The sequence below is a fragment of the Cajanus cajan genome, chromosome 10 (assembly GCF_000230855.2).
Source record: "Cajanus cajan strain Asha chromosome 10, NIPB_CcT2T_4, whole genome shotgun sequence".
In the NCBI taxonomy this organism is placed as follows: domain Eukaryota; kingdom Viridiplantae; phylum Streptophyta; class Magnoliopsida; order Fabales; family Fabaceae; genus Cajanus; species Cajanus cajan.
In genome coordinates this window covers 43032829-43046566 of record NC_138526.1, presented here as the reverse complement: position 1 = coordinate 43046566, position 13738 = coordinate 43032829, and the positions used below count along the sequence as shown (strand labels likewise).

The following is a 13738-nucleotide window of genomic DNA, read 5'->3' as shown; positions in this document are numbered from 1 at the left end:
TTTAGTGTAGGAGTAGAGTTGGAGTAAGCTGATTATTATAAAAATATATGTAAAAAAACACCAATTTTTTTAAAACCAAAACACTAATAATTTTAGAAGGAAGGAAGTATTATACACAACATTATCCTTTATTCCTTTTATACAATTTTATAATGGGTAAAAATTTGTTTTACATTCTCCTAATAAATATATAGATTACTTTATATTTAATAAATTTCATTTTAAAAATAATGAATTTAAAGATGTGTGTGTGAGGGAGAGAGTTATCAACTAACAAGAGAAAACAGAGAGACAAAGTGTGTTGGAAGTAGGAATAACGAAGCTCTTGCCTTGAGAGGATATACGCGAGTACAGCAAGAATCTAACGTATTGCAATTGCAAACAGTCATTTGTGTCAGAGCCGCCAGTTTCTCTACGCTCTTCACGGGTCGGACTCAATCATTGTTATGGCCTTTGTGCCAGTAATTTAATTCCTCTGAATTTTATAAGATATCGCCATATTTTTCTGTAACATAACATAAATGCATTTTTTATTTATTTATAAAACTAAGTCGGACGAATATGAAATTTATAATTTATAAATTTTATATTATAATAATTTTAATGTATTATAGTTTCTGCTTTAAAAAAAAAACAGGTAAAAATAATTTTTTTACAATTCTTTATAAAATAGATATATAAGGATTTTTCTTTTAAAAAATATAGAAAACTGTTTATTCTAAAAAAAAATAGATAAACATGTTTAAAAAATAAGTATTTATTTTATTAAAAATGTTTTTTTTTAGAAAAATAAATTTTAAAAAACAAACCCATATAAATCATTCTCTAAAAACAATCATAATCGATGTGAAATTTGTACTTTTTGTAATACCTATATTCAACAAAAGCATGTTTAGGATTTCACAGTTTAGTTTTACAAGAATCTTAACTTTTTAAAAATCTAGTTGCAAAAACATGTTCAAGTTGATCTACTGCGACTTTTCTTCACGTTCTTGTATATGACTATAATTATCCTCCCATTGAAATGAACCGAATAGTCTTCTGACCAAAGAAAAAAGCTCCTAAAAAGTAAAAATTAATTAATTTATAATCAAATACATTGATAGGTGTAAAATTTTAAATGGGCCCACTATTTTGTCGGCTCATGTTTTCAGAGGAATTAGGCTTCTCAATTTTGAAAGGAGAGTTAAATAAAAGGAAGTTGATTTGGTAGCTTTCAAAGGGTAAGAGGGAAGATTATGGTTATGGTATGAAAAAAGAAAGATTGAAGCATCGAAATGGGAGGGAAAAAAATGGTGAGTCGGTGTGGTTTTATGATTTTATGATTTTATCGCTGTCATTCAACATGCTGAATCTATGGGATGCACGATTCTGTTTTCCCCATATTTAGCGTGATTCAGTGAAATTGATTATTCAAACTATTTTTCTTTCTGTCCCATTTCAGGTAAATTTTTAAACGCAGCTACGTACATACTAGCAAGTGTGTAGATAACAAGTAACAACAAATAGTATAGTACTAGTAAGAGTACATACTAACATTGACACAATATATTTATTATCAATAGGTTAATTAAAGACAACCCCTTGACTTTCTTTCTTCCAAAAAATACATACATTTGTAAGAATCGACTAAGAATTTTGGAAAAATTATAAATTTAAATTAAATTAAATTGAAAAAAGAGTCACTCAAGTGCAATGAGCAAAGCGATTGGAAAAGTGAGTTAAGGAACGTAAAAAGCAACATTTTCATGTCTTTTGGTATCTCGAATCCAATGAATGCCAAAACCAATGGGCATCTTTGACAATACTACCATCGTGTTGGCTGTGACGCAGCTCCACAAGAAGACAAATTGCCCACCATTCACAATCGAATCGTGTGCCTTTGCCTCAAAGCTGCCAATATAAGAGAGGAATCCTCTACAATAATATAATACTTATTTTAAAACTATTTTTTTCTTTTTAATACAAGATTGTTCAAGTAAAGATATGTCGTGTTTAGGGTTGTGATTGTCCGGCTTTCAATGACGGTTTATAACTTTAGACCATGTGGGGTAGCTAGAAATATGAATTAACGTTAGTTTGTGTTGAGTGCCAGCAATATTGCATGCATGTCCTTGTCAATTGTCATCGTTCATCACTTCTCCCATAACTGCCATTTTCTTAACCAAGCCCAAGCTTATTAAAAGAAGCAAGTTTTAAAACTGTTCAAAGACCATTGCCTCTAGCACATAGGAGTGGACTTAAAAGATTACTTAAATATAATTTTAATCTTTTACCTTTAAGATAAATTTATTTTTATTTTTCAAATTTAAAATTACTATTTTTAAGTTTAGGATTTAAAATTAGTTCATGTAATTTTTAGAAATATTATTTTAATTTCATATTACCAATAATATATCTAACAATGACATGTTGAGATGATTATGTACAATCAGTTGAATTTAATATGATGTTTTCACTAATACTCACATCAATAGATAAATTTAATACAAAAATATCTAACATTAATGTTGTTTATCTCCTATACAGAGAGTTGGTGTGTATATTCAGGGGAAACGGGCCTGTCATTGTAATATATGCATAGACTCTAAGAGTATAAAGTAGTTGGGCCAAGTTGCACGTTTAGGCCCAAATTGAGGGTGGTTGGTGTGGACGTGTCGCGTGCATCTTCATCCTCATGTTTCTCTCTATCCGCGTGTGCGATCTGTGATTGTGTTAGAGAGAGAGACACGATGATGCATTCACGGTTTAGAAGCGTTGCCGGAAACATCAAATGCGCCGCGAGACTCTTCTGTTCTTCTTCGACCACCACGCCGGCGGCGCCCTCGCAATTCCCGCAGACTCTGGCGGGGCTCCGGGCGCGGCTGGCGGAGGAATCGCCGTCGCTGACGGACTTCATCGCGCTGAAATCGGAGAGCGCGTACTCGGTGGAGGTTGGGACGAAGAAGAAGCCGCTTCCGAAGCCCAAGTGGATGAAGGAGGCCGTTCCCGGCGGCGAGAAGTACGTGCAGATCAAGAAGAAGCTCCGCGAATTGAAGCTTCACACGGTTTGCGAGGAGGCTCGATGCCCTAATTTGGGCGAGTGCTGGTCCGGCGGCGAGACTGGCACTGCCACCGCCACTATCATGATTCTCGGCGACACTTGTACTCGAGGTTGCAGGTTATAATCCAATCATTTCGTTTTTTTTATTTATTTAAATTTTCTGTATTTATTTAATTGGTGCATTTGGTTTTAGAAAGTGGCTTTGAGGAAATAGTGTATTGGTGTTGTTGAATTGCGAAACTAAGTAGAGTAAGCATTGGTGTTTCGGTTTGATAGGTAAATAGAGCAGATTAATTATGTGCTCAGATTGTGCGAGTGCGAGTTCAAGTGAATGTGGGAAATGCTTTAAGCTTGTTCAGTGATTGAGTTGTTTATTGGCTTAGTATAACGAATGATGCTATTCAAAAGTATGTAATGATGAGTTAAGGCGAGTGGAGTAGAGTTGCTCACTAAATTATGAAAATAAGCTAAAAGCTGATATCAAACGAGTTTATTTTGGTCAAATAAGCTTATAAGTTAGTCAGTCTAGCTTATAAACTCTTCCGGTGTCTTGTCAAACACATTTTAATTCTTCTCAAGTGAGGGAGTGCATTTTAGAGGATAAAACATAGGTATAGTCAGCTGAGATTGTGGTAAAATACACGTACATACATACATGTATAACAAACTATGAAGTTGTTAAAATTTAAGTGTTAATTTTCTATTTAATAACTATAACTGTACTTTATTTTCAAACATGTTCTTCCCTCACTTTAGAGGAGCCAAATCCTCTTTTATGTTGTTGCTAGTTTGTAGTTATGATCAAATTGTTATGTTAATTAAAAGGAAAATAATGCTTCTGTTCTGAGTTTGAATCTGTACTGCCTTTGTAATATTATATAGGTTAACATAAAAAATATGGGGTAATTACACTGATTTCTCTTAAGGGCAGTGCTTGTTACACATGACTTCGGAAACTACTAATTACACACAGCGGTAACTTTGTGTACTTTTCTGGTACCTATCTATCCTTTTTAATTTGAGAAATTGCCACCACTTGCCTACTTTATGTGCAATTTCTACTCAATTTCTCTTTGTAAACAAGGTAAGGAGCGTAGGTGTAATTTCCCAAAGAAGTATTTGATTTAATAAGAACTCCTGCTTTTTTTTTCTTTTTTTTTTTTGAAAAAAACACTTCAGGGGAGGTTAGTGTAAATTGTGTAATTACCCAATAACTGTTATAGTTGTACTGTAATTTTTTTGTTTTTCACCAGTACACTTCCATTTAATTATTAAATGTTAATTTTCAGATTTTGTAATGTTAAGACATCAAGGACTCCTCCACCACCTGATCCTGATGAGCCCACCAATGTGGCTGAAGCAATTGCATCATGGGGTCTGGATTATGTGGTTATAACAAGTGTTGACCGTGATGATTTACCTGATCAAGGGAGTGGTCATTTTACCGAAACAGTGCAGAAGCTGAAGGCACTGAAGCCTAATATGCTGATAGAAGCCTTAGGTATGCATTTGAATATTTCTATGAAAATAGATTAATATGGTCATTTGCGTGAACATCTAGTTCTATCAAATAGCAAACCACCAATTCTAGCCCTGATAGGTTGGCTCCTTGTTCTATTTCAAAAATTGAGCATCTATATGATTTGCAGTTATAGTTAGTGGATAATTAATGGATATGAAAGGAAGGACCATCTTTTTTAGCATTGGTTTCAACTATAGGCTATTAGGTTGCAAGGTGAATTAGGTGGTACCTATAATGTTAATTCCCCATGCAGTTTCTGTTGATGAATTTCATAGACGGTTATTTTATTATTGAAATGTGCTATTCTAATGGTTGGCTTTTAATAGAATTAAAAGAGATCTTGCTGTTAACATGGATAATATATTTGGTTTGTTTTTGTATTTACATATTATTTCAATCTTGATATGTATTTGTTGAGAGCTTGAGATAGATTATTATCTAGGGGACTGTGCTTAATTAAAACCCTTTCTAAATTCAAACACGAAATTTCTTCCTGTGATGATTGTTGCACTATTTTTGTTGTAACAGTTCCGGATTTTCGAGGAGATGCTGACTGTGTAGAGAAGGTTGCCAAATCAGGATTAGACGTCTTTGCCCATAACATTGAGACAGTTGAAGAGCTTCAGAATGTTGTCCGAGATCATCGTGCTAATTTTAAGCAGTCTTTAGATGTTCTAATGATGGCTAAGGAATATGCTCCTGCTGGAACACTCACCAAGACTTCAATAATGTTAGGTTGTGGAGAAACACCTGACCAAGTTGTAAAGACAATGGAGAAGGTGAGAGCGGCTGGTGTTGATGTGATGACATTTGGTCAGTATATGAGACCTTCAAAGCGCCATATGCCAGTTTCTGAATATGTTACACCAGAGGCCTTTGATAAGTATCAGACTCTTGGCATGGAAATGGTAAGCCTGTGGCTGTTGTTTGTGTTTTAATTAACTTATTTAGGATAAATATTCATTTTTCAGATCGTTTCCTCAGAGTTGTTGAAAAAGAAAGCAGTTATATAATTTATTTCCCAAAATTAATTGGTTACTAAAAGTTTTTTTGGAATATATGATGATTAATATCAATATTATATCTTTTAGAGCATTTTAGAGTACCTTAGAAATTATATCTTAATTAGATCATTTTTCCTATTCCTTGATTTCCATGTTTTCTTATTTAGTTAGGATTATGATTTAGTATTGGTATAAAAAAGGATTAGCGTTTCGTTATGTTAGTTAGTATAATGGTTAAAATAAACAATGTAAAATAAAAAGTATTAAAAAAATAAATAAACCTATCATCTAACGTTGTCAAGTATAATGTAGAAATAATAAAAGAAATATTATTGTGGTTAAAATAAACAGTGTAATAGAGCTTGTTGTCATCATTTTGCTGGCCAGCATGTAATCCTAAATATCAGTTCTATACAATTACTAAAATTTTTGTGGTTGTTTTGTTTGCTATGTTCTCTCGGTGTACATAGATATTTGAGTGGCGCACAACTTAAAAGCATTTCAGCTTCTTCCCAGTATTTATTCTTGCCTCAATATTTGGGGCAGATTAAGTCATTTCCATTACCATTTTTGCATATTCAGTCTTTTTGTAAAATAACCTTTATCGTGCTATTACACGGTAAACTCAGGGTTGTCATTCCCTTATTTATTCTTAGTAGTTAGCACACCCCGGTGGCCCCTGCCAATAGCAATCTAACACTGCATCTGGCATTCTATACATCACCTAGTGTGTGTAATCATGGCAAACTTCTCTCCTTTTAATTGTTGCATCTGGCATCATGATGACTTGTAGAAAAACTGTAATATATTAAAAGCTGCATATTGTTTTAATTATAGCTCGATCATGTGGTATGAATGACGAACTAATTCTACTTTGTATGTGACAGGGCTTTCGATATGTAGCATCTGGGCCCATGGTGAGGTCATCATACAAGGCAGGTGAATTCTATATTAAATCCATGATTGAATCAGATCGGGCTGCTTCTCCCTCAAAGCTGGCCTCCTCTTGACCCATTATATTATTTGTTAGTTTAATGTGCATTATCTGTAAGGAGCGCAGGCTTACTACATGCTGCTGATATTCATGCCACGTGTAATATCAGCAAAAAGCTATAAAGGGCATATGCTGTCTGCCATTTTTTTCTCCACCTCCTCTCCAACCCAAAACGCCTATAAGTGGATTGGTTGATTTATTTGGAAAATGCAAATTTCAATAGTTGATTGTATATGTTGTCATTTACACGAACTCATTTCTCTCTCTTTAACCGGTGCTAACTTATACGGTTATACCATTTCCTGTAGTTATTAGAAGTTATTAGTGTTTTAGCTCTTACATGAGAAACCATTTAAAGCTTTTGATTTTAATATGGTTGAAGTGTTTCTTTTTAGAAGTGCTACCCAATATGGGTTCATTTGGTAGCTGACATTCTAACTTACTCACTGGACTTTAATTTTGAAGTAGAATTTGGTACTACTTTATAGCTGTGTACCACCAAGAGCCTATACAATTCTGCTGGCAAATTGTCCTATAACCATGTTTAGTGTTATCGTTACATTCATCAGATGCATAGCCTAGTAGAGCAGCGAGGCATTCTTTTTTTGGCTTGTGACTTATGGCAGGCTGGCTAGTGTCTGTCTCTCAACATTCAGTTGGGTGGGGACTGATTGTAAAACTATTGAAAGCTTTAATTTTTTTTTGGCTACAATGTATTCCTTGAGCATAATTTGGATATGTATTAATATAATTAATTTATAATTGAATTGAATTTGTATAATTGATTTCGAGTAAACTAAGTCAAAAATAACGTGATTTTCATTTGGATGACAAAAGATATAGACTTCATTTTCATACCGAATGTTGTTTAAAAATTTGTAATTAAAATTGATTTTGAGTGTATAATTATAAATTTGGATATATAAAATTTCAAAATTGATTTTGTTTGATGGAAAAGTTAGTAGTAGTTGATTCCAAATAGATGTGAATTTCCACATCTTGAAATCAATTTTGCTAATAGTCAATTATACTATAAATGTGATTTTGATCATTTTGGATACGACAAAATTGATTCTTTTGACTTAAAATCAAGTATATTCTAAATATGAAAAGTTTGAGAGTCCATTTATACTATAGCATTATGGGTTCTTGGGTCATTGTATATCGTGGTAAAATGTTTGGTCGAGTAAATTTGGATGGGACATTTGTATTCATTGCCTATTACAATTGAGCAAACTGATGTTGATCAAAAGAAGGTTGGGTTGGGGGCTGATCCTTTATTTTCTTGTTGAAAATATCCACTTAGGTATGTTCAGTTCTCTTCGATGATCAGCTTCACAAGATATTAATTTTAGCTAGTATTGCAGATATTAAAAGTTGTTAAATGATTAAAAGGTTGCAAAGTTTCCTTGAAGTTAAAAGTTTGTTTGAGTTGCAAGTCTTCTTGACAAGTTAGAGTGACGGTTGTTTTGTTATGTTCAAGTCATGGTTACCCAAAAGAATACATTTGAAATTTTATAAAAAAAGTGACCACTTAAAGTACATCCAGTGGGAGGTGTTTGTTACATGCTTACTTTCTCGCATTCCCAATCGTTTTGTCGGACACTAACATTTCTACATATTTACAATTTATTCCAGGTTCGACCCACCACAATTTTGTTCGCAATGACATCTAGAACATTTGTTTTGATCGAGTTTAGTAAAGTTTTCTTTTGCTCTTTTGGATAAAATTTTGATTATACTATGCTTTATGACAAAACAGATTAATTCAAACGTATAGCTAATGCATGCAGATGATCTATGTAAACTACTTTTATCAAAATGCATTTTACATTAATAGTATCTATGACTAATTTTATTTGACAGATATAAATATTATAAATTACTTATGAAAGTGTTGAATATTATTAAGGATGGAATATAAATATATAAAAAAAATATTTCAGGAAATAAAAAATAACACGTAACTACAATTATTAGATTATATATTTTTGTGTGAAATTTTGATATGAAACTGTAAATATAATTTAAATCAAACGATATATAAAATGTGTGAGCATGCATAGACAGAGAGACAATTATTTCTGTAGTATTAACATAGAATTTACTCAAATCTAACAAATTATTTTCAAAATGGTTCGCAAACTACCACCTATTTTTTCATGGAGTTATAGCTTTATCCGTCTATTCTCTTTGTTGGTTTAAAATAAAATTACTATCTTTCTTAATTGACAATTCAAAAGGCATACATCTTTCTTTTCCTTACCTTCTTTAGCATGACATTGACAGCCTTGTCCAGCATGTTTCGCTTTTGAATCATCTTTTTCCAATTTCTTGCATAAACTTTTAGAATTGCCTTTTGAATTCATCCTTTTCAGGTTCTTGCATTTAGTTTCAGAATTCACTTTTGAATTCATGGATCTTTTCCATTTCTCAAGAGAAAAAAAAAAAAAAAAACTAAAAAACTCACGAATGGATTATCACAATGAATCTTATTTACATGAAGTTTCCAATAATTATTCAGGAAACACTACTAAGTCCGCTGAAACAAAGTAAATGTGTTAGCATTTAAGAAAATGTGCTAAGATTTGGAAGAGCATTAAAAAATATATTAAATAGCATAAAAAAATCAGGAGCAATATATAATATTTAAATTCGTGTGAATGGCGTTGCGGAATAACTAGTGACCTCACAGAGAAGGTGAGATAGATAATGTACTCATCACTTTTATTCACCGCGTAGCATTCGTCCATTTCGAAGATTTGGAATTTGAATTTCTCAGATAAAGGGTTGCAAAAATGAAATTCAAGTTTCAAACTACATTTACCTTCTTTTAATAAACCCAACACACGAATTGAGTTTTACTAGCACGGTTGTATTTACTAACTTGAATAGCCAACCCATGGCCCATAAAATGAATTCAATATCTAACCGTTACTATGTCTATGGCAACATAAAATTTATTTTTAATTATTTTGATTTTTTTTAAATGCAAGATAAGTAAATTACTTAAATTCTTAGAGTGAATTTTAATTAACTACTTATTTTCTTTAAAGAAAATAATAATTCACCCCTATATACTAAAATACATAATCTTGATGGAGGGGACTTTTTGATTTTTCATATATTAAGTATCTTATATTTATTTCTTAAATTTCTACTTAGATAAAAAATTAAATACAAATTCTTAAATACGTTTAGTAAATTTCACTAGTAATCCAAAACAAATAAAAATCAGAATTTCAGGTTTGATTGCAATTGCTGAGGTGAATATCAAATTATAATTAAATAATAACATAAAAATTACCTAAAAATGTACTTAAGTTTTATCCTTTTTTCAGTATATTTTTTCAAATACATTACTTAAATTTAATTATTTTCAGTTTAATTTTTTTTGGTTTAAATATATTTGTAATTTTTATAAAATAAACAAGTTTTGATTTTGGTTCTTGTAAAAAAATCTATTTGTTTTTCATCTACGTAGAATTGTTGTTTATATAATTCTTATTATTATGTAATCATTTTTAGTAACTTATTTGTTTATTAAAAAATTAAATGATCATCTCAAGTATTACCTACAAATGTTAATGATATTATATTAATATACAACATCTTTAAAAAAAATTAATTTTTTTTAAAATAAATGTTATTTATCTATCCTAAAATTATCGTCAAAGAATTAGAAATAATGATTTTAGATTTTGGGAAATAAAAATTAAAAAAATCATTTTATAGGAATAAAAAAATCAAAGTTTACTTATTTTACAATGACCAAAAATAATATATATAAATTTTAGAAGGATGAAAAATAAAAAAAATTATTGGATCCAAAATCAAAACTCACTTATTTTACCGGGATTAAAAAGACATTTAAATTTTTATTTTAAAAATTTTAAATCTTATTACACCATTTTAAATTAAAATATATAGAGGTAGTGTGTCTTAATTAAACAGTTATTTTTATAATTTCTCTCTCATTTTAAAAATATTTTCCCTCTTATATATTTTATCTAATAAAATGAAGTTCTCATTGTTAATAACAATAAAGAAATTTTTGTTATAATATTTTTTTTCCTTAAAATACGTCATTTTATCAGTATTTAACAATAATAGTATTTTTTATTCATATTTTTAGTTTTATTTTAAATTCTAAAATAACCGTACAGTAAATTTGTTAGTGATTCATAAAATTCAATACCATATTTTGAAGATATCATTCTGCATCATCACTTACTTCTTTCATTCTTGTAGTAAAATAAAATGAAATAACTGAAGAAAAAAAAAGTTAGACAGGTTTTTGATGTAACTAAGACTAGAATGTTCCTCTTTAACGGGAAATATTAATAGTCACTGCTATCTATTTACGTGAATATTGCAAAAAACAGCTTCAATTACAAATTTTTATGTGATGTTTATAAACTTGCATGTCTCATCGAAAACAATCCAAGGTAATACTTTGACATTGCTTTATCTTTATTTTTAAACTTCTATACGGACAACTCAGTAAAAAAATAAATGCGCAGCCTTTATCAATGTCATGGAACAACAGCCTGCTCATTGCAGATTGCTAATTGCCCCATGCAGAGAGTAACACGACAAAACTTTTATAAAAAATTACAAACATGTTAAATTCAAATTTCAAAACATATAACATATTTTTATTGTTTAGTTTCTTTTTTTAACACCAAATTGTTTAGTTAATCAACGTGAAAATATATTACATGTTTAGCTTATTATCCTGCTATAATTACGGTTATCAGCAAATAATACATGTCCATGATTTCTTTACTTATTTTTAAACATGAATAACATGCAAAAATAATTTAAGATTCTTTTAGCTGCAAAACCTACACACGCATTTGCTTTTTCAAATTCAATTTCATTATAAAATATCGAGCTGATTTATGCGATTATCTTTTTTCTCTTATTTACATTAATCTTAATTGTACATGGATGTTTCAATTTAACCAATGTTTTCAATTTCAAATCCTGTGGGTATAATTGTATATGATTTGTATCAAATACTAAAAAAGGAATTTTATTAACTATAATAATCTTACTCAATTTAAACAAAAATATCTAATAAAAAAAGGCATGTAATCCGAAAGAAAGACAAAACTATTTCCCGCAAAATCTAAATAAAATATCTCACTTTTATTATAAAAGCATTTCCAATTCTATGAGGATGGACAGATAATATTAATTAGAATCTGTTTTTAAACCAACTTACCTCTTTAATAGATATTCTTCTATCCACGCGACCTAAAGATTCTACCCAAAATTAAATCTCAATATGCTTTAAAAATAAAAAATAAAAAAAAGATTAACATACTACACCGAGGTATTATATTATAAAAACATTTTACATATTATTAGGATAGACATAATATAAAGTTTTTTTTTTTTTTTTGTGTGTGTGTGTTTGAGCTTTTAATAGATATTTTTCTATTTTTGTGTACATTCGGACTAAGAATTAAGATTGTACCCAAAAATTAATTATTTGATCGCATACTTAAAAAAATATGATTATCTTGCCACATTCAGGTAATGTAAGATTGTTGGATGTTTTTTTGGCCTTCATCCATAGCAAGATCAAAGGTATTTAAACAGGTCCAACATGTTCCTCCTTCACTCAACCTCATTCCCTCTACAATCCATAATCCGTATTCACCTCAGTAGTTATTTCTGTGTAGCCCCTTTTACTCTTCCTTAACATTCTCCTTTCACAACCTCTTTCCAACCAACCACCCTACGTTCCAATAGCCGTTAACCACTTCACATTTATTTTTCCATCAAAATGTTCAAAACCAAACTAGTTAGCCATGCAACAACATCCATTCATCCAACACTGTTTTGTTCCAATTAACCACCACACAACTATAACAATTGCTACCTAAAACCTCTTCACAACTTCCAAATTCCAAATGGGTTGCTGCTTCAGCACCCCTAACACTAAGCAACCCCAAAAGGGCCAAAATGTCCCCAAACACCAACAACAACCACACCTAGGATCTCACGAACAGAACTGCACAATCCCACAACCCATTGAAGAAGAAACAGTGAAAGAGGTCCTCTCGGAAACACCCATCTCCAAACCGCAACAAGTTCCAATTTTGACGCCACAAACGAAGACCCAATTGCCCGTTGTTCAAAATCCGAAGGTGCCCGTTAAGAAAGCGTGTGAATCGGAAGAGGTATCTCTCGCGTCGGAAACATGCAGCAACGGCGAGAGCTTCTCCACCACCACCACCGTCACGGAAAACAGAGAAGACGAAGCCACGAGCAAGCGGAGCAAAGGAATTCGCAACCGGAAGCGTTCTTGCGCCGTCGACGGCAACAGAATCGGCGCCAGGGAACGGAGGACTCAATCTCCGGCGAGAAAACCCGAAATTCCGGCGAGGCCACGGCCGGTTCGCCGTAGGGAGCCCGACCATCCCCACCGACATTCCGGCGGAGCTCCCGTCCGGCGGTCAAGGCCGCTTTCGTGCGCTGACCGGAGTCAACTCCGGCCGACTGGAAGGGCCGTCCGGCGAGTTCCGGCGGCTAAGGGCGTTACGCAGGAAAACGACGGCGTTTCGGTGCAGGAGTCGCTGGAGAACCCGCATGTGTCGTTGGAGTGCTTTATTTTTCTGTAGTGTTTGGAAGTACGTTTCTTTTCTTTTCTTTCTTTCTTTGTTTCGAGATTTTTGGTTTTGTAGAAGCGATTTTCAGTGACATGGCATGTTTTCCATTTCCATGTTCTTGATTTTCCTTGTGAGGTATGTTGCTTGCTAAAATGCTTCTGTAAATACGAACATCTCCATAGATGTTTCTCTTTTCATTCTTTGTTTTTTTTTTTTTGTTAATTCCTTGCTTTGTTTCTTATCCAATACAGCTATGTTGAATTTGTATGGGATCACCTAAAAACCTATTTTGGTCCCTTATAATAATTGTTAGTTTTATTTTTATTTTCGATTTTAATTTGGTCTCAAATTAATTAATTGGTTTCAATTAAGTTCCTAATAAATTAATTGGTTTCAATGTGGGACTTCCGTCCAAATTTCTTTAACGTGTTAACTGTTGGCTAAGTGGATGTCACATAGATGCATAAGTGGATAACACGTGGATGTTAATTTTTTTGAAAATACCTGGAACTAGAATGGCCCGTTCTGAAACTAGAATGGCCCGTTCTGAAA

General features: G+C 31.9%; 2 protein-coding genes across 2 annotated transcripts; both read left to right on the top strand.

Moving 5' to 3' along the window:
• The first annotated feature begins 2645 nt into the window (after window positions 1-2645).
• Window positions 2646-6795, top strand: LOC109791154 (lipoic acid synthase 1). The gene is made up of 4 exons (XM_020350418.3): window positions 2646-3160; window positions 4333-4544; window positions 5094-5473; window positions 6457-6795. The coding sequence occupies exons 1-4, from the start codon at window positions 2733-2735 to the stop codon at window positions 6577-6579; spliced, it is 1143 nt and encodes a 380-aa protein (XP_020206007.1). The 5' UTR covers window positions 2646-2732; the 3' UTR covers window positions 6580-6795.
• A 5360-nt stretch (window positions 6796-12155) lies between these two features.
• Window positions 12156-13383, top strand: LOC109791153 (uncharacterized). The gene has a single exon (XM_083065219.1). It carries the CDS (start codon window positions 12488-12490, stop codon window positions 13196-13198), a length of 711 nt encoding a protein of 236 aa, XP_082921345.1. The 5' UTR covers window positions 12156-12487; the 3' UTR covers window positions 13199-13383.
• The last annotated feature ends 355 nt before the right edge of the window (window positions 13384-13738 follow it).

Coding starts and splice junctions, on each gene's coding strand:
- LOC109791153 (XM_083065219.1), top strand. CDS start 12,488: ATGGGTTGCTGCTTCAGCACCCCTAACACTAAGCAACCCCAAAAGGGC.
- LOC109791154 (XM_020350418.3), top strand. CDS start 2,733: ATGATGCATTCACGGTTTAGAAGCGTTGCCGGAAACATCAAATGCGCC. Junction 3,161..4,332: donor ACTTGTACTCGAGGTTGCAG/GTTATAATCCAA, acceptor GTTAATTTTCAG/ATTTTGTAATGTTAAGACAT. Junction 5,474..6,456: donor AGACTCTTGGCATGGAAATG/GTAAGCCTGTGG, acceptor TGTATGTGACAG/GGCTTTCGATATGTAGCATC.